The 21,521-nt window shown below is 39.2% G+C and overlaps 1 protein-coding gene across 1 annotated transcript in view; it reads right to left on the reverse strand.

Annotated features, from left to right (window-relative positions):
• VWA3B (von Willebrand factor A domain containing 3B) overlaps positions 1–21,521 on the reverse strand; it is an 86,482-nt gene that overhangs the window by 55,630 nt on the left and 9,331 nt on the right. Inside the window, exons 6-12 of the mRNA XM_030457526.1 lie at positions 19,478–19,647; positions 17,464–17,588; positions 10,789–10,905; positions 7,756–7,952; positions 6,957–7,111; positions 5,086–5,224; positions 3,583–3,714 (exon numbers count right to left, since the gene is read on the reverse strand). Of these exons, the coding sequence (XP_030313386.1) occupies positions 3,583–3,714; positions 5,086–5,224; positions 6,957–7,111; positions 7,756–7,952; positions 10,789–10,905; positions 17,464–17,588; positions 19,478–19,647 (1,035 nt within the window). The remainder of the gene's footprint in view (positions 1–3,582; positions 3,715–5,085; positions 5,225–6,956; positions 7,112–7,755; positions 7,953–10,788; positions 10,906–17,463; positions 17,589–19,477; positions 19,648–21,521) is intronic.

Genomic DNA, 21,521 nt, shown 5'->3' on the forward strand with positions numbered 1-21,521 from the left:
TCTGTTCATTGCAGCTTCACCATAAAGCCTGCTTTCTGATCTCAGCCATACACCTGCATTGATTTAAACAGATAACAAGATCAGCAGCAGATGCGATCCCTGAAAAAAAAAGTATTTTTCCAGTACCATTCCCTGTACTATTTCAGATATCAAGACCTGAACTTCCAAAGAAATTTATAACCAACTATTCACAGCTTCATCAATGATTATGAAAATGGCCATTCCTAAATGCATATACATGATGGTATTGAAGTATAGTAGTTTGAAGTATTATCAAACTTCCATAATGCTGTACCACTGATATGGCTTATCAGAGAATCACAGAATGGTTTGAGTTGGAAGGAACCTTAAAGATCACCTAGTTCCCATCTCTCTGCATGGGCACCTCTTACCAGACCAGGTTGCTCAAAGCAGCATCCAATCTGGCCTTGAACACTTCCAGGGAGGGGGCAGCCACAACTTCTCTGGGGAACGTGTTCCAGTGTCTCACCATCCTCCAGCATGTCACCTGCTTCACACAGCTTGGTGTCACTGGAAAACTTGTGGAGGGTGCACTCAATTCCACTGTCCATGTCACTAACAAAGATGTTAAACAGCACCAACCCTAACACCGACCCTTGAGAACATCCTCTAGTCACTGGTGTCCACTTGAACATTGAGCCATTGACCAACTACTCTTTGAGTGCAACCAGCCTGCCAATTCCTTAGCCACCAAGCATCCATTCACTGAATCCATCTTTCAAATTTAGAGACCAGGATGTCATGCAGGACAGTGTCACACACTGCACAAGTCCAGGTAGATGATGTCTGTTTCTCTCCCTCTATCCACCAACACTGATCCCATTGTAAAAACCTATCAAATTTTTCAGGCACAGTTTGCCCTTGGTGAAACTATGATGGTTGCAACCAACCACCTCCACCTTTCCCATGTACCTTAACAGAGCCTTCAGGAGGATCTGCTCGATAATCTTACTGGGCAAAGAGGTGAGTATGACTGTCCTGTAGTTCCCCAGGTCTTCCTTTTTTTCTTTTTTGAAAATGGAGGTTATGTTTCTCCTTTTCCTGTTTTTGGGTACTTCACCAGACTGCCATGAGTTTCTCAAATATGAGAATAGCTTAAACAGACTCAGCTTTTTAAGTCTCAAAGAAGACAGTAAAATGAAGTTTACTAACCTCAGTTACAAATATTCACCAACCACCCAGTGAGGCGACACTAGTATTTTATTTTCTTCATGTGTTTATTAGCATTTCTAAGAATACCAAGTTATTTATTGTGCTTTGTCATCCCAAAGGTATTATGTAGCATCCTCAATTTCCTCATCCCCAAGAATTTAATGATAAAATCTGAGGAAGAGCTGTCAGAATGCTGAGGAGATTTATTATATAAACATGATTTTTTGTGTTACAAAACACAGCATACATCTGTACTATTGTGTGACTGATTTTCAGTCCTATGCCCTTAACATTGCTGTCCACATTTGACACACTAACTGGTCCTAAAGCTGCTGACAGTTACAATCTGGTGGCTGATTGTGGCTGACTACAAGCTTTTTATTCCATTACAGGTTAAAAATCTCAGATTTTGGCTGCTGTAGATAGACAGTTATTTCATCAGTGTATGTTTGCTCCCATGTTACTACAAAGGCTGAAGTCAGATGTCTATCTAGGCACCAAAAGAGGACTAGAAATGCCCCTTAGCTTGCTGGCACCAGTTTTTGAGTCATCTCTGAGCTGTGAGTCTGCCAGTGACAGCCTTCACCAATGCAGCAGCCTCACAGCAAGAATGACATTTAGACACAGGTTTTGAGCACTGTAATGGTTCCTACTGAAATAAAATATGCAAGCACTTGCATTGTGGCTACTAAACATAGCAGGTTGCAATTGAATTAATACTCTTATAAATGCTCTTATAAACAGGTCCACCGTTAAAAGATTATTATAACTGACAGAGATATACTTTGTACTACTAAAGTCCGTGTATATATATTTGATTTTTTTAAAAATGTGTTTTATTATGGATAGAGTCTAGCTGGAAGTCTGTTTCTAGTGGATTCCCTCATGGGTCAGTAGTGAGGCCGGTACTGCTCAATATATTTACTGATGACCTGGATGAGGGAATAGAATGTACTGCCAGGAAGTTTGCAGATGACACAAAATGGGGAGGAGTGGCTGCTACCCCAGAAGGCTGTGCTGCCATTCAGAGGGACCTGGACAGATTGGAGAGTTGGGCAGGGAGAAATTTAGTGTATTACAAGAAGGGCAAGTGTAAAGTCTTACATCTGGGAAAGAACAGCTCCAGGTACCAGTATAGTCTGTTGTCACTGTTTGAACAAGAGGAACCGAAGAAGGAGGGCTTTCAGACTCAGAGGGGCAGAATACAAAGGGTGGAGTGTATTCCCTCCCATTTCCTGCCCATACTCTATAAAGACTGAGAAAGTCAGCAGCTCAGTCTCCTTTTCTCTGTTTGCTGGCTGTGCTGCTCTTCCCCTGAGCTTCTTTACCACCAGCTCACCATGTGCTCGTCAGAGCCCATACCTATGTTTGTATGCACATATGCATTTTTATATATTTGTATTATTACTTTATCCCTTATGTTACTATCTTTCCCTGTGTTAGTAAATCTGTATCCATTTTTTTTTCATTTTCCAACTTAAGACTCCAGTCTTTATTCCCTTTTTATCTTCCCTTTGGAGGGGGGATAGAGAGGAATTCTGTCCTTAGTTTTGTGGTCCACCCAAACTGCTAAGCAGTGACAGCTGGGGACTGAGCTGTTGGAGACCAGCACAGGGGAAAGGGACCTGGGGGTGCTGGTGGGTGGGTGGATGACCATGAGCCAACAAAGTGCCCTTGTGGCCAAGAAGGCCAATGGCATCCTGGGGTGCATTAGAAGAGGGGTGGTTAATAGGTCGAGAGAGGTTTTCCTCCCCCTTTACTCTGTCCTGGTGAGTATTGGTGCCATCTGGAATACTGTGTCCAGTTCTGGGCCCCACAGTTCCAGAAGGACTGGGAACTGCTTGAAAGAAACCAGCACAGAGTGACCAAGATGATGAAGGGAGTGGAACATCTCCCTCATGAGGAAAGACTGAAGGAGCCGGGTCTGTTCAGCCTCGATAGGAGGAGAATGAGGGGTGACCCCATCAATCAATTTATAAATATGTAAGGGGTGAGCAACAGGAGGACAGAGTCAAGCTTTTCGCAGGGGTGACTAATAATAGGACAACGGGTAATGGTTATAAACTGGAGCACAGGTGGTTCCATGTAAATATTAGGAAGAATTTTTTTACTGTGAGAGTGACAGGGCACTGGAACAGGCTGTCCAGGGAGGTTGTGGAGTCTCCTTCCCTGGAGACATTCTTAGCCTACCTGGATGTGTTCCTGTGTGACCTGCTGTAAGTGACCCTGTTCTGGCAGGGCAAATGGACTCAATGATCTTTCAGGGTCTCTTCCAGATCCTAACTTTATATGATTCTATGATTTTCAGCTTACTCAAGTTAAATAGTCAATTAAAAAAAAAACCCAGCCATAAACAAAGAGAAGCCACAAATGCAACTTGGTACAAACAATAATTAGTTTCCATGTTACCTCAAGTCCTTTTATCCAAAGCCAAGCATCTTGCAAATTTTCCTCATTAACTTCAGCAAGTTTCTCTTGCCATGCCACTGCTTGAGAACTAAATTTCACACAATTGAATCTCTTTTTGTGTCTCAATTGTTCCTGCAAGAGACAGCATCTGAATTTTGCTCAGTGTTAAAAGAATACTTGTATCCTGAAATACTGACTAATAGAACTTGTTTTAATTAATGTATAGTTGATTATATGGTTACAATAAATCATAATATTCATTTATAGTACAGAAACCCAGAGGCAGAGAAAATTATTGCCTGCAATAACAATTACTTGAACTTCCCAGTGCAAGTCTCCATTTACTTAGAGTTGTCAAAGTACTATTGCATATTTAGGAGGGCAAGAAAGTGAGAGAAAAAACTGGGTCTGAACAGTAGGAAGGAAGAGATAATTACTGCTTACAAAAGGAAACTGAAATGAGAATCAATAAAGCATCGTTTAGAGGAGGGCAATTAGAATCAAATGTAGAGCACTGGCAAGGGGAACTAGGACAGCAAGGGAGAATTAAGTTAAGAATTTGTTGAAGTTTTTCTGGACAGAAGTTATAAGGAGTTAAAGATTTGTGCAAGCTAGTACTTGTGAAACTTTCTGGCACAGTATTTAATATTTTTCTAGTGCTGAGCTGTCTGGAGTACCACATCATAGTATGTCCTATCTCTTAAACATCTAGCTCAAAAACCTCTCTGTTGCAGATTTAAAATTTTCTAGCACTACTAGTGATTACTACTGATGCCAGACTGATGAAAATTTGTTTGTCAGTTATGCCTCTCAGGTCTAAAAAAGTTGAGATTAATCATGTTTTAACAGTGCCTGTTTCTCTCAAATATTCATGTAAGCCTAGGTGACCTCATTGTGGATTTCTAAAACTAGGTGATACAAATCCTATCTTAGGTGTGTCTCCCAATACTCACTGCTTTTGAGGTATTTCTGCACTTCACAAGTCCCTTTGCAAAGTTCAGAGTCATTGTAAGATGCAAGCAAGTTCAAAGCATTCCACACCCTCTATTGTAAAAGTGTGAAAGTGAATCTAAACACACATAACAAATCACAACATACCAGTGGAACTGCATGACACTGCTTAAAAATAAAAATTAAAATGCCAAAAGTTTCACTGCATAGATTTTTTTTGTTTGGTTGGTTGATTGGGGGTTTTTTTTTGTTTTTTTAAATAAGAAAGGTGGCCTTAGGGCAAAAATGTACTTAAGCCTTCATATGTTTTAACACTTTCTCCAGTTTTTCAAATATTTGTACAAATGGGGAAAAAATATAATTATTTTACTGAAAAATGAGCACACGAGGAAAAATTAAAATATTTTTTATAAAGCTGCTCTTTAAAAGAAAAATATATTAGAAAATGGAAATAAAAATTAGAGTAACAACCATACAGAGAAGATCAGCCTACTCTAAAATGCACCTCTGTCTCCCAAATCATCACTTTATCAAATCATCACTTTATCATACCTGTATGAGCTGACATATTTTCTCCTTCACCAGTGGCATCTTGTCCTTCATGGATTCAGATACATCAATAAGAATGTAGATATTATCTTCAAACACATTCCCAAAGAGCCCTCTGCTTCCTTGTTGAAGCCACTTAATCCTGGGGGAAGAAAAAAGAATCAAAACCTGATTTGCAAGATCTTTGGAATTGTGAATACCAGAATCTAATGGGAAGGCTTTTATCACTGCTGTACTTCTTATTCTCTTTCCCTTATCACCTGTTAATAGTCACTGCCAGAAGTGGTATACTGGCCTTGATCCTCTGTCATTACTCAAGAACACAAGGAATTTTTCTTTCCTAATTTCAGTAGAGGACATGAAAAAAGACAGATACAGCACCTTTATAAAGTCAGTTATCAGCTAGTTTAAGCTGAACTTCCCATGTGGAAGTAACTGTCACAACTGCCCCTGCAGCTGTTCTCCAGCCTGAACTCAGGAAATCATTTAAGCATATGCCTCCCTTTTCAGGAAACCACTTGTTAACCTATTCTGCAAGGAATCTGAGCACTTTGAAGAGTCTTAATATTTCACAGATGCTTCAATTCTTTGCTGACCTTGAGCTTTAAGCAGACTTAGTTTTACATTTTAAACAGAATTAAAGTATGCCTGCCAGTTAAACACATGCCTATATACTGCTGTGTGCAAGAACATTTCCTCAGTAATTATTGCAATAGGTCCAAATCTGATTTCTCTTGAGAGTCATAAACTACTTGTCTATTCTGAAACAGAGACATTTAACAGATGAATATAAAACCCCTGGAAAAAATATTACTCCTATCCATGGTGGTTTAAAAAAATTTTATTGTGGAAACTTAAAGGATCCTATTACATTCACGACTGAGAGACGTTTTGCCATTATTTGTTTGATGAGGTCTAACAAGACTTTTAACAGTGAGATGAACCATTCGAAAGAGAAAACTCATAACCTTGGTCTGGAAGTCAAAAATATATTCCCACCAAAAAACTTTACCTCAGATTTGCCTTTCACAGATTTGCCTTTCATGTTAGACTAAATAGAAAAAAATAAACTAAAGAGGTAACAAAACTCTTTTTGACCTTAAAAAGGTCAAAAGGTTTTGGTAGAAAAGCATTAGTACAAGGAAAGTTTACATCCTGCTTTTTTTCAGTGAGACATCTCATTGTCCTAATACATAAACAGAAGTCAACATTTATTCTTTCTCTCAGTTCTACAATATCCATTATGAAAGTTTTCTTTCTTCTCCTAGTGTAAGGATAAAAGACAATTTACTTTGAGCAATCTTTAGGACAGATGAATCAGACCCCCAGATGGCCTATTGTTTTGTAGGTGTCCAACAAAATCTAATAGTGTATCTATACGTCTGCAAAAAAAGTAAATCAGGGAGCTTGATTGAGCACTGAACTATGGATCATATGCATTACTTAACAGCTCATGATCTGACAATGATACTTTACTGCTCAGCAAAAACAGCAGATAACTAATACCAGTACAGGCACAAGCCATGCTCTGTTACTTGTCAGAGGTACCACAAGAGACTCCAGGTACACAAGATGGAATTCCTCTGTCACCTTATGTCCCAGTGCTTTTTGGCACTTTCAGCAGTATGTCAATTATGTGCAGCCTGACTTTCACATTTGAGTTCCATAAGAACAAAAGATGAAACTGCTTACTGGTGTTCTTATATGGCTACTAAGAAACCCAACACACAAGATTCTGATCTAAAATGGATTTCTGGCATAGTACTGCTGCTGGCAGTTTACCAACCACTTCAGCTTATTATGACAGTAGATGTCAAACATTTCAAGACCAATGCAAAATAATACAAACTGATTTTATGTGACAGAACACTAACCTTTCTTCCACTTGTCCGAGAGCTGTCCTCATTTTCTCTTTGTACTGCTTATACTTTTCTGTACTAACATACATATGAACTACAGATCCATCTTTCCAGAAGGTATTTACAAACTTGTCACAGTATTTTGCATTAATTACCTTCCTCTTTGTCTCCTACAGCCAAGAAAAACATGTTTCATGATCCAAAAGACATTATTTTGCACTGTCTTTAATATCTGGCAAACAAACTTCGAAGTTACATGCTTAATGCACATGAACAAGTACAGAAATAGACATGGGATAGGGTGGTCACAGAATGTGCTCCTTGCAAAAGTCATTAGAAACTGGTTTTACTTTTGTAGCCAGCAAGAACAGAAGCTCAAACACTGTAATTGTAGAAAACTGAGAAAAAAAAAATCAAAGACAAATTAACCCAAATTTGTTTAATGATGTCTAAGCACTGCAGATATTGAGACTAACATTTCTTCCAAGTAAAAACAAAGATGACAATGAACCTGTGCCCTGTCCCACATAAATACATAGAAAACCAAGGCATTGATTAATCCATTCTTCCTAATCCTTGATTAATCCATTACTTAATCGGATTCTTCTTTGCAGTTTATGTTAGACAAGAGTTTGTGAAACAATAATTTTCAAACAGCCCTTTAAGACAATCTTGTTTCTGATCATCTTCTTAAGCCACTAATAAGATAATTTTAACAATGGACCATACTATCATAAACTCAGCTATCAATTAAGTTTTCAGGTTAAAAAAAAAATCAATTCACAGGACATGAGGGAAAATTAACAACACTCACAGCATCAGTTTGTGAAGTTTCATCCTCTGGTTTAGTTTTTATGTCAACAATTCCATCTGCATGTCGAAAAGTACAATCAGCAAGTGCATCGTACAGTGTGAGCTTCTGAGCTTTCAAGCCATACTTCTGCAACCACTTCTCAGAAGACAAGTATTTGTCAGATGTATGTTTTTCTAATGGATCATCAGCTTTGGTTGCTAATAAAGAAAATAAAACAAAGAAAACCTCCTGCATAACATGATTCAGTTTGGATATGCTATTTTCAAAAGCCAGCTTTGATGCTGTGGTCAAAATTTTCAAATATGTTCTACTTTATTGACAGCTTTCGAGTCAGAGGATATTTCTGATTTTTAATATTCCCTATTTTGGTTATGGGATTATTTTTGTTTTCTGATCAGACACTTCATTACAACAAATTCCCTTATAAATGAAACAAACCCATCAGAAGACAGAGAGCAAAGAAGACAAATAGCTCCAGCATCAATATATAAAAGGAATACTCTTAGCATCATGAAGGTTGACTTAAACTTCATACTGGTAAAATTATAAAATGCCAGAAAAGCTTCCTGTTAAGATGTCTAGCTTCAAGGAGAGTAATTGGAGAAAATAAAATAACAGAAGATATAATTGAAAATATAGCTGGTCTTTTTCAGAGAAGGCTATTTAAAGGAAAAAAACCTACAATGTCTTTGGAAGAGATTTTATCATGATTCTCTGCAATTTGCTTTTTTCTTTTTTAATTGGATTAATATTGCATCATATATTCCAAGTTACAAATCACATGTGTACCATCTCGATATATTCCCTAGTTCTACATTGTGGTTTTAGCATTTTTAATTGATTCTGAAAGAAATAATTTTTGTTTGATCTGGTATAACTGTTCTCATATTTACCCTTTTATGACATTTTGTCTTAGAAATATTCTAAGGACCATATTAAGGCTGAGCTCTGTACTTCTCTGGATGCTGGTAATGGGACAGAGGGCTGTACACACTAGCAAAATCACTAGTAAAATAAATCACACATAACTCAAATGACCTAGCAGTGGGTCTCATAGCAGAATAAATTTCTATTGCCACACGTTCATTTCAGTGGATGCAGCTGGTACAAATGTCTGTTCTATTTAGGTGTAGCTACAGTGACAACAATATTGAGATTCTGAGCCTATAAACAATCATTTGGTGTAGATACAAAGGTGATATGCACAGACAGTGCAACACAACCGATGGAGACAAGCTGTCTGTCATACAAACCGTGGGATAAACATAGTCCTGAGCTATGCTAGATAAGTATGGAATTTCCTGAATATGCAGCCCCCTGATTGTGAGATTGTCTGGAAGGGATTAGTGATATAGATAAGGTGGGATTTCTTTCCTTGGGTAAATCACCATTGTAAAATAGTGGGATAAGAAAAGGTATATAACTGCATGTAAGGATACGAATAAACGGATTTAGTTTGCATCAAACTGCTGTCCCCGTCCTTGCTGCGGCAGTTTGGATATACCTTCTGCCTGGAAAAATGCAGAGATCAGCCAGGATCAGGGCAGATGCATAGCCAGAGCCTGTTCATGTGGAAACATTTGTTTTCTGATTGCTTGTGTCTTAGCACAGACAATGTGGCAAGTGTCACAAATGCCCTCAACATAATTTTAAAATGAAAACTGTTGTTTTCTTTATTCCCCATGCTTTATGTAAAAAGTTATGTTCAGGTTAGTTGTGTAGTGCCTGGAGAGTCATCAGAAAATTTGTCTTGTTTTCCCTGATTCTTCTTCTGAAAAACGTTGCAGTCCTCAGAACAAACTACATTTTGCAGCAGAGCATTTTAAACAGATCAGAAAGGCAAAACCAGAAAGAAATGCAGGCAAAAAGAAAAGACTTCAGTTATTCAGATCAATGGACAACAGTCAAATAATGATGAAGAATCTACAAAATAAATCCCACTGTAATTTAATTTCTTCTGTTTATCAAGTGATTATGTAAAAAGACGAACAGTAAAATAGTATCAAAGCTGCACATAAACAAATACTGAACTTAGGGCTGCCCTTGCAGCTTTATTGTAATCTTTTTGTTCATATATGTAACTGTTGAACTTCTTCGGGGAAGTCCAGCTAATTGAGAATATACTATTATCAGTATAAAAATTTTATTACACCTTTACAGAAGAATTATGTTATTGACAGATATTCCAAACCAAGTGTTTGACGAGAAAGTTTCCAGCTTCAAATCTTCACCATCACCACCCTACAACACACGGCCAAGGGTTCAGGGGACTGACCAATTGACTGTACAAAGTGTTCCTCAAGAGGTGATCTAGAAAAGGGCATCTGGCCCCAGCCTTCATCTAGTCAAAGCAAAACCAAGTGCACTGAAAACCAAATTTTGCCTTCAGATTCAGAAACCAGCTATGCTTCTGTCTTCAACATGGCTCAGTCAAATGGCACAGAACAAATGGATCATGTTCTAGGCCCAACATAATGGTGGGACCGATTAGTTTAATGAACAAATGTGGGTGTTGTCCCATTCTTCTTAACACAAGAGTTGTCAGAGCACTCATCCAGAATTGGTTTCAGTCCTACACCTTTGACTAAGAGAATTCAAATCCACACTTCTTCCCTTTTAGAGGGTCAGAGTTACCAGGTCAGAGACTATCCAAAGAAGACCATGATGAGGTACCCCAGCACTTCATAGAATAAAGATTTATTGGCCCAGGTGAAGAAGGAGAGACAACAAAAACCACACACACTTCAATATCTTGAAATCCAGGCAATTTCTAAACCTAGTCACTGGTGAACTAAAAATATGGTGTTTCAGCCTCAGCTGTTAAAGTTCAGCAAGCTTAAGCAGTAGTTAACAGATGTTTGTAATGGAAAGTTTTAGGTAACCCTAAGTTTAGATGCCAAGTATAGGTACTACCTGTATTCTGACATTTCTGAGGTAATCATCCCCAAACTGACATGTAATCAAAACTATTCACAAATAAATTATTGCTCATTAATACAATGGTGACAGTCATGGAAGAAACATAAATAATACCATCTTGAGGAGCAGGCTGGTCAGATTCTGAAACAATTTTCTGAACTTCTCTCACTGTGCTCCTGGCTTCCTCCAGCTCCTTCCAGACCAAAAAGACATCTTCACAGACACCAGCTACTGCAAAAGAACACAAGAAAAGAACTTGACATTTTGAGACAATTTCTGCTTTTTATAACTTGGCATTTGCTACAAAGTCATTTGTTTCTTCCAGATGTTGTCATATAACCTTGTTTTCTTGAGGCCACATTGAAGTGATAAGTGCTGTTCACTGGCTGACTTAAAAAAAAGGGCTCAAAGCTGGAAACAGGGCATGAGAGGTGCTTAGCCTGGTGGAAGTAACCTCCAGATTTGGCCACAGGTTGTTCCCACAATAGGAAATTAATTCGCATGTTGTCCCTTGGCATTAATTGCAAAAGCTGGCTCCAAATATTAGACACATCTTTGAAACTTTAAAGAGAAGATGTTTTCAAGGCGTTCAGTTCCCTTAAAGTACATAAATAGCTTTATGTAAAATCAGATATTCTTTTCCTGAAAAGTATGTGACAAAATTTACCTAAGGTAAGTTTATTTTCATCCTAACAGTTATCAATTGCAATTAAAAAATGCAAAAAAAAAAAAGAAAAAAGAAAAAAAGAAAAAAAAGTTTTAACATCAGGCTATATTCAAAAAAAAAAAAAAAAGGAAAAATCCAAAGCTGGAGTTGATACAAGGTTTTCTTAATCTCAATAGATACGTTAGAAATGTTTGACTTGATTTAAAAAAAAAAAATTTGTATTTACTTAGCATAGTGCAATTATTAAAACTGAGGCACTATGTATACCTAAGTATCACGAACACTACTAAAAATGTGTCAAATTAGGTAAGCCTAAGAGTTTAAGTTGTAATATAGGGCAATACAGAATAACTCTATGTAGTGTTATAGTAAAAATATAAAAGAAACTGAATCATGAGCTACCCTAACCACAAATGCAGACTCTAGCCTACTTTAGATTACAACCTTTACTGAATTGCACATAAACTTGCTGAACAAGGCAAACTGTATCTTATCATCTAGTGGTTCAGCTAACATACAGCAGTGGTTCACTGTATGAAAGGTAAGACTTGCAAACTTGTCTGCTAAAGTAGGCTATCAGTAAAAAACAAACCTGACCATTTTGTTCTTTGATAAACTTCTCTGAAATAATAACATGAGCTTTTTACAAAATAACAACTCAACTTTAATTGTGAAATGCTTTTCGTTTCTAAGAAATATTTTGAAATGTGTTATTGTACAGTGCCATCTCCTGGGACCTTCCTGCATTTCAAAAACATCTGCTTCAACCATTAGGACAAAGATCCAAATCTCCTAAGGCACAAAAAGCCTTGGTAAATCAAATTATTCCTCAACATAAAACAAAAAAAGACCTGGTCTGTTATCCTTACATTTTAACTTCAAAAAAAGTATTTGGTTCAAACACTTCAGAAAGAAGGCAGGTTTTCTTCTCTAAAGAATCCCTCCCCAGAAATGCAAACCCCACAAAATCTGCTCATTGGCAATATTCCATCAAGTAGAGAGCTAGAGATGTACTGATGAGTAGTCAGTCATTAAATACATATATATATACACACACCTGTTGTCACAGTTAAAACCACAAAACGTGCATTCACACCACACATGCACACGTGAGCATATTTAAAAATTTAAGACTGTTGAGAACCCAGTGGCAGTTGAGCTCTCCCCAACTAAAACTGGATATCCTCCACAAGTTATCAAACACTGGGATCGAGATTTAATTTTATGAATGTTTTTAATGTTATATTTGAAAATATTGAAAGAAGTACATACATTTAACTACCTTTTAAACAGTACTTATGATATCGTTGTGTTGCTTTGTTTCCTCTTAAACTGATGCTATGGAATCCTCAAATTTACAGGATCTACATTATTACTGTCCCCAGTAAGATATGTGTGAATTTGTGTTACAAAATAATGTATTTTTCCCTGCTTTATGCTGCAGCACAGCAAAGTACAACTGCCTGCACTTTCAAGGCAAGTATGTTTGATGACAGCTATTACACAGGACAAATGCAGGCATCAACAACTGCATACTGTGAAGGCCAAGTGGCTTAGAAAATCTTTTACCTGGCAACAGCTTTTCCTGTGTCAAACTGGGAGAGCAGGCTGCAGGCACTGACACCCAAAGCACCTTTCTCTCTCTCCAGGGAACGCTCACCTACACCTCCTCCTGGGCCTCTACTCCTCTCCAGCTAAGGAGGCACAGGAAGGAAAAGCTGTGCCTTTTGAAACCGAGTCCCCAGACTCAAAATATACACACACATACCACACGTAGTTATCTTCCACGTGTGGTTTCAACCCGCAGCCCTCAGAACACACCAGTGAAAAACGACTCGGAAATCACGAACCTCTTTTCGGTGGATACTCTCCGTGCTCACACACCAACTCTGCCATCCTGGGAGGCCATCAACCACAAAGCCGCCGCACCACACACCCCCCGGAGGGCTACAGCCCCAAGCCCCCAGCCCCTCCACGCCTCCAGAGGCGGGCAGCCACCTCCCAGGAAAAGACTTAGAAAAATAATTTAATTTTATCCCCTGAGGGTAAGGGCGCTCCACATACCCCACACACACACACACCCTGAGGTGCCCCCTGCCCCCCCACCACCCTGGCTGGCGGTTTAACGGCCGCCGGGCCGAACCCCTGGGGACTCTCCGGTTCCGATTCACGACCCAGCGCCACCACCACAAGGGCAAGAGGGCCGCCGCCCAGCAGAGAGGAGGGAACGGGCCTTAACCTGCTGCTTCTGCCTCTCCCTGGCTTCCCACCTAACCCTTCGGACATGCCCTGCCCTCGGTTGAGGGGCAATTCTGCTCGGGAGGAGGGAGAGACCTGAAACGGAGTTATGAGGAAGGGTGCGGCAAAGGGCAGGAGCGTTTTGCTGACGCTGGAAAATGGAAAAGCAAGATGGTGGGACTGAGGGAAAGCCACAAACGCATCTGCACGTGTAGACGGAAACTCATAACCACCCTCATTTCCATGTCTCAGTTATTTAACGCTGTCAGGCAATTTTAAAAGACGCAGCTACCTCACACGCACCTCCCAGCAGACAAACTCATCCACCCCGACATGGCACTGCATGCAATTTGGTTTCATACGCAACATATAAAACCCACTGAGAAAAAAAGCCTATATATAATTTAAAAAAATTAAAAAATAAAAAAGCCTGCAAAATCTACAGTGTCCTTGAAACGTTAAGAAAATATCAATGCAAAAGCAGTTAATGGAAAACAGAACTTTGTCTTACTTCTCGGATTATCTGACTTAGACCATGGAAGCGAAAAAAATCCAAATACAGTGGGATAAGATCTATTCTCAAACTTAATTTGCTTGCCAGGAAAAATGGGCCGTTTCGTTTTTTCCCTGCCTGTCCCATCCTCAGCCTCTGCGTGGCAGCAGAACATTGCAATATTCCCTCCAGCTTTGCTTTTTTTTTTTTTAAATCTCCACTTGGAGGGGGACAAATGGAGGTACAAAGGAGTTCAGGAGGGGAGTACACAGCTTTGCCTGCATACCTGCAAGGTCAAGCTGCACTGAAACCCACCACAGCCCAATCCTAACCCTTTCCACTGGGCAAGTGGACAAAGTAAATGAACTTTGTATCCCATGTGGTACTGCAGAGCCACTATCTGCATCACTCTCTACACATTAGCAAAGAGATTCGCCAGGCCAAGGTTAGGCTGCTTGGACTAGACAAAGCACAGGCAAGAAAAAAGCAGAGGCAATTATCTTTGCTACAGCTTGCAGGCAAAGTAGCTATTCTTAAATAATTATTTTGGCTTTCTGAAGCCAATGTTCAGTCTCTTCCTTGCTGGTGTACACAAACAGTGCAGAGTTCATTGACTTCAAGGTCATAGAGAAAGCTGGAGCTCCTATCCTTCCCAATTTACATACAGTAATCTTAATTTTCCCTGCGATTATCAGGTAAATGTGGATAATCAAGCACACCTAAGAATGCAGCCTTTGTTCACAAGGACACCAGGCACATCCCTCTCTGGATTTGTCACATCACTCAAATCCTGATTTTGGTCCATTTGCATTTTCTCTACAGATATCATCTCATCCATTCTACCACACAGAAAAACACCATGCAGAGTTTTACTGCTGTTTCTGTTTTAGCCGACAAGGACTCATTATTCATTTCTGATCTTGTTCAAAATGCCAGTGATTTTCAAGCCCTGTTTAGCATTCCTCTCCCTGTCAATTCAAGCAGATGACACAACTGTGCCCCTTGTCAGCAAGAGCCTCCTTCTCCACAACTTCCACCATCTCTTGCCCCCTGTCTTCAAGTTTCAACTTAAATTCCACCTCCTTTTCCAATTAGAATTTTAACTAAAGAACAGAGCTGCTTAATTATGCAGCTTTTTGCAGATGAAGATACACAAAAAATGTAGGCTCAAGTGACAACAGGAAAGTCAGTGCTGGATATCACCATATTGGTGCAATTTGGCTTTATGTAAGAGCATTTGTCTGCCTTAAGTAAATCTTAGTCTGCCAACATAAGGACTTTGATTCTTTACTGGCTTATACCTGTTTTGATCTTGAGCACCCACCCAAAGTAAGAGTAAAAAAAAATATTCAAATTTGTCTGTTTCTCACGCTTGCTTTCTAAATGGCTGCTCAAGATGCAAAACAGGGGAGAAAAGAGCTCTTATCTGAAGTTTTAAATAGTTCACTTCCGACTTGTTTTGGTTAAGTAGATGAAAACAAGTGAACATGAAGTTACCTTGTCTTTTCAAAATAACCAGAAAACTATCAGATGCCCTTAAGGTAGCTTTTCCAGTCTATAAAACATAATGATGAGCTTTAGTTTCCAGCTGTTGCTCTTGTGGTGGAAAAAGAAACATAAACAAAATATTCCTGTGCTTCCTCTTATTTTCAAGAAACACCACATTTGGAAGATGAAATCACTGGTTCATTCTCTGTTTATTTCCTTGTATATTTTATGCCCCACATCCAAGAACCAGTTTCAGAGCCCATTAGTGAGTAATCAACATTTTTATTATTATTGCCTTCTACACCCTTAAAGGAGTCTCTGAAACAAGAGACATCAGACACAGCCCAGAATAATGTCTCCAATGTGTTTTCTTTTCTGAAAGAACTTCAGATTCTGCATGTGACTGAAAGGCTGTGATTGGCTGCCAGTGATGTCACTGCTGAGCTTATAATGCCCCCATAAATGCAGAAAGCTAATTGTGTTCCTTTTTAATGTGTAAATCCTGCTCCATAATAGCAATAAGACACAACAGACAATGCACTTCAAGGAGATTACTGCCCTTTTGAGTGATTAAAGCTATTCAGCTTTCAGCTTCAGAAACAGTGGTAAGGAAGCAATTTCAGTCATACAGGAGCTCTAGGCCCATCTATTGAAACAGGCTGACTGCCCGGGGGGAAGAGGAAGGCAGCTCCCCCTACTCACGCTCCCACATGTGGCCCAGCAAGGAAGCACTCATTGCAGACTGAAGGCAATCATTACACTACTCTGCATTAGAACAAAAAGAGAGACAGGGTTTTGAAGCAGATTGGTTTCTAAAAAAATTATGGGTGAGGCCTGAGTATCCCTTCACAGAACAAACAAACAGGTGATGACTTAGTGTCTTATTTCTGGTACTGTTAGAACCACAGTCCTACTGAAGGATAGGTTATTACACAAGGAACTAGCCTACAACCCAGGAAACATGGTCCAATTAGCCTAAGGCTGACAAACAACCTTTGGAGAGTCCCTAAATCCACCTTATGATATACTTTCCCTGGCAGTAAGAGTATAACACCATTCTACTTTTGGGGCAATGCTAACACCCCCCAGCATAATGGGGATGTGAGCCATTAAAATAAAGAGGTCTTATGCCTCCTGATATTTAAAGAAATATCTTTTTAATGTAAAGTCCTGCTGATAAAGCTATTACATATGGCATACACAGCTTTACTTCACACCACAAGCTGGTCTCCTCCCACTGAACAGTAAAGCTGACTTATCCCACAGGAAGTAGCAGTGTGACTAATAAGAAACACACCTAGGAATTTCTGCCCAGCTCCATCCCCCAGCAAAACTGTTTCTTTCTGTTATTTGTTTCCCCCTGATGTTTTTGATTCACATTCACACACGCACTCCTTGCACCTTCTTCTCTACTGTTATCTTACTGTGTTTGTTGTCTGCCTTTGTGACAAATTCAGATGTTGAGAGAAGCAAGGCATCTTTATATGGATTTATTCCCCTCATACTAAATATGAAGTAGGCCTATACTGATGTAGATATATATCTGATGTATCAGATGGCTTTCCACATGAGTCCTCTTCCTTTCTGTCATTTTTCTATACATTTCCACAAGGTCACTGGCATAAGCACGCCAGTACTCTTATTATTCATGTCCCTAATAAATGTTCTCCCTTTTTTCACTTCTTCATTCTCAGATGCACATCCTCTGCTCTCTTCACATCTCCCTTTTCCTTTCCCTCTTCCACCCACTCACAGAATTTCCACGTGACCAGTCCTGTCCTTACCCCACCCATGTCTACAGAAGGTTTATTTGATTTTACACTTGGCAAGTTCCTATATTGCATTTCTGTTCTGAAACCTTGCTGAGAGAATTAAGTATCATCTTGGGTTTTATATTGTCTACCTAGTGGTATTCGCCCTTTTACTTTTCTGGAATTCAGGGCAATTGGACCTTTTCCATCTTCTTCACATTTTAGTGCAGGTCCAGTAGCATCTCTACAGTCATTCTTCTCAGCAAAAGCATGGAATCTGTAACACAAAATGAATTTTCACCAGTACATACACAAATACTTTCCTAATTGTAACAGTATGTATGTCACACAGGCAAGATTATAGTCGTGTACAACTTTGGAATTATTTGCTTATCTGTTCAACATATCAAAACCTTCAACTACAACAGCAATATGTATGTTACCAAACTTTTTATATACATTGAAGAACATTTTTAAGTCTTTTCATGAAGAACATCCTTTCATTTTGGTATCATTTACTCTGAGGCACCTTCCTTTCCAATCTCCTGGAAATCTATTTTTAATTAATGCTTTTAACATGCTGAGCAAACATGTCATTTGAGATGTTGGAGATGACACTAACACCTTTTTATCAGATTATCCTCCCAGTTGAAAGCCCAACAGAAGCATTTATTTCATTATCGACACACAAACCAGGAAGTCAAGCAGACTTCATTTACCCTCACTGTCAAAATAGAAAAACTCTCACGCAGGAAAAAGGTGCATTTCTAAAGCAGAACTAGACAGACTCAAGCCATGAAAAGCCCATGAACTATGGGAAAGCTGACTTAAATTTATAAAGTTATTGGGCAAATAACCACCAGCAAGATAGTAACTGGCCTGATAAGGCTCTGCACCAAAATTAGACTCAAGCAAAAAGAAGATAATGGGAATTGTATCAAACAAAATTATTCCTCTCAGCTCCCAGCTACAACCCTTTCTCTATCATACAAGAAACATTCATTTCCTTTTTACAAAGGAGTTTAAAACACCATCGAATGAAAATGAAGGTGACTGACAATGTACCAGGTATCATGGAAGTACCACAGTTCTAAATGACCACCATCATTTTAGAGACACATCAAAATGACCACAATCATTTTAGAGACACATCAGACCACAGCAAACATAACATTTGCCCACAGTCTTGTTTTTTGGCAGAGGTTCCATCTCTTAAAAGCTACTTCTAAACACAGATGGCTGTAAAAGAGCTAAGCAGCTGCCATCTTACCAATTGCTCTGCTGTCATTTGGGAGATTTCCACTGTTGGAGATCTTCCCACTCTTGCACAAACATCCATGAAACAGAAAGAGCCAGGAGCCATTTCACAGTTCTGTAACTGTGCAGTGTCTTCTGTTAAGACAGACAAACACCTACTGACTCCTACTGCCCTCCTGCTGCTCAGCAGGAGTTTGGTATGGAGGGGTTCCGTGCTTGTTCATTTGCTTTCTTTATTTTGATATCAGGATCCAGATTAAATTTTTATTATTCCTTTCTACTGATGGCTGATTCTTACTACACAGCTGATTCCCAGGATAAAGTAGCCAACAGGTCATGTGAAATATATCAGTTTCCTCCAACCATACCGAATAGATTTTAGAGAACAAGAGAACCGCATTTCCACACAGCCATGCTTGATGGATAACACAACATCAATTTTCTTTTGTTGAAGGAACTGCCCTTTTAGGACAGGCATTACCTTTAAAGCACATGCTTATATTGCATTTGATCCAACAAAACTCCAGATTCTTCACTGGTGCCTGTAGATATTGCCAAAGTATGAATAAATACAATAAAAAAACTTTTATGCTATGGTCCTTTCCGCAAACTATTTTTTAGACTTCAAAAGAGGAGAAGATTACTGACAATTTAGGATATCAAAAAGGAATTATTTTTCTACAAGCCAGAGAGAACATCTGTGGAGATAAGCTGACCTGATCGAGTTGGCCCTGCATTTTAGTCATATCTCAAACTATTTCCTCATTTTCCCCAGATCACTTACTGAACTGCTTTGTCTCATTTTCCTTGTGAGCAAACCAAGGATTATATTCAGATATCTTCAGATACCATTTGTAGGAGCAAAGCACTTCACCAGAACTCAAATCATTATTGTGCTACTTGTCATACCTGCCGGAGGCCAAGCGGCTCAGCTCCTTCAGAAAAACAATAGTTTCATCTTCCCTAGCATTGAAAGACACAGTGTTGACTGGACAGGGGCCATGAGAAACCATCTCAAGGAGCAGCTGCTTTGTGTCCACTGAAACATCACCCACAGCAAAGTAATAAACAGCTTCAATCTGTCATTAAAGAGAAAAAAAAATAAAATAAAGGAAAGGAATATACTGGTTTACATAGATACCAGGTACTTAATCAAGCCCTCTCCTGTGCTGAGTACTGGTAGGAAGATTTGGTAGAACTGATGCATTACAACTGCCTCTCATTTATGCTAGGAGTTCAAATGAAGTCCACACAAAATTTCCTGAAGTGAGAAAAGAAGCTGGCCCAGAAGCCCCTGGGCCTGATTTGGACCACTGTAAGCCCCCTTCAGAAGTTAACTGAAACCAAAGAGAGGTGTAAGGAATTGTAATACAACAGTATTACTAGTCAGGAAAAGGCTCTGTGCCTCATTCTGCTTTTGTTAAGAGAGATGCTATGCCAGCATCTTGCCAAGGCTGAAAATCAGTAGGAATTTAATGCCAGACATGCTTTTACTGGCAGCATGTATTTTGAGGCTAGGAAAGAAGCATCATTCTTCGAATGCTACTGCTAGTATTTACAGATAATTTGAATTTTTTTATACTTCCCAAGGCAAAGGCAGCTTGGCAGTTTTACTACAACCACATACATTTATATTCTGCAGGAGAGGGCAAAGCTGAAGAAATGTCCTTTAGTTATTGCTTAAGTATTGCATTATGAGGGATTTGATGTTACCTGCACTTATCCACACTGACAATCCTCATGGTAAGTATGTTTCTCAAATTTTTTACCATCAGGAAAACCAAATGTAACAACAGCTATCCCTGTTCAAGTCAATTACACATAGTATATCAATCCTATGGCTGTGGCACAGTACATACCAGCTGAAAATATCTGATAAATAGTGGTTAAAATGAAAAACTACCCTTGAGTACAACTTGGAACACTGGGATGTGTACCAAAAAGAGAAGACACTATCTGAATCTGCAATGGCACTGAGGAAATGTTTCCACACCCACAGTTTCATGCAGTAGTAAAGCAAATTCAGTATCACCTCTAAATGTGTTTATGCATTTCTACTATTGCCTTGATAATGATTTATATATCCTGAGCCAACAGAGTGGTACATGATCTTCTTTTGTCCAGACTGTACTTGAAGCCCTCAGGCTGTAGTATCCCTGTGCTGTCCCACATCATAAGCACATTTATACAAACTGGCACAGACTTCTGGACTTCAAACTTTCTCCTTCCTCTACCTGTTGCAACAAATACTTGGTCTAATCTTCAGCACTGGAAGACATCTTGCCCAAGCAGCAACCCAATCTCAGGACAGAGCAGCCAAAGTAATGAATTACTCAACCTTGCCACCTCAAACTTCTCTTGAATCTTGTAGAGGGGCTGAGACACTCTCTCTGGGAGGCAAGGCCCATAGTTACAGACCACACTTGCCTGGGGACAGCAGGTCTATAGTCACCCAGGCATCACTGTTAATGCTAAACAAATACTAAGGCTAAAGAGAAGAATAAATGAATTTCATTAAAATGCAAGATTAACAAAATACTTCTTAGCTTTAGCAACAGGTGCACAGAAACAAAATTAAATACCACCAGCACCTATCTGTGCTTTAGTTTAGTTTCACAAGGTTTCCCCTTTTTCAGCCAGCTAAAAAAATACCCAACCACACACACAGCTTTCCCAGCTGAGACCCAGCCCTTGGACAACAGCTTTTTCCTATTCCTATTCCTTTTGCTGAAGAGGCTCCTGACCTGCAGGAATGCATATTGCACAACCACTTTTCTCTGTGTTCCTTCAGATTCACATCTCTTACTCCCTCCTCAGACTGCCAGTAATTCATAAACTTGATATTGAATAAGGATATAAATTTTCACACTTACCCCAAAGGATTTACTGCCTGTCTCTGCAACTTTTAAAATGCTTACACTTCTTGGGCATAATTGATGTAGAACCAACTTCT

The sequence above is a fragment of the Calypte anna genome, chromosome 1, assembly GCF_003957555.1.
Source record: "Calypte anna isolate BGI_N300 chromosome 1, bCalAnn1_v1.p, whole genome shotgun sequence".
NCBI lineage: Eukaryota > Metazoa > Chordata > Aves > Apodiformes > Trochilidae > Calypte > Calypte anna.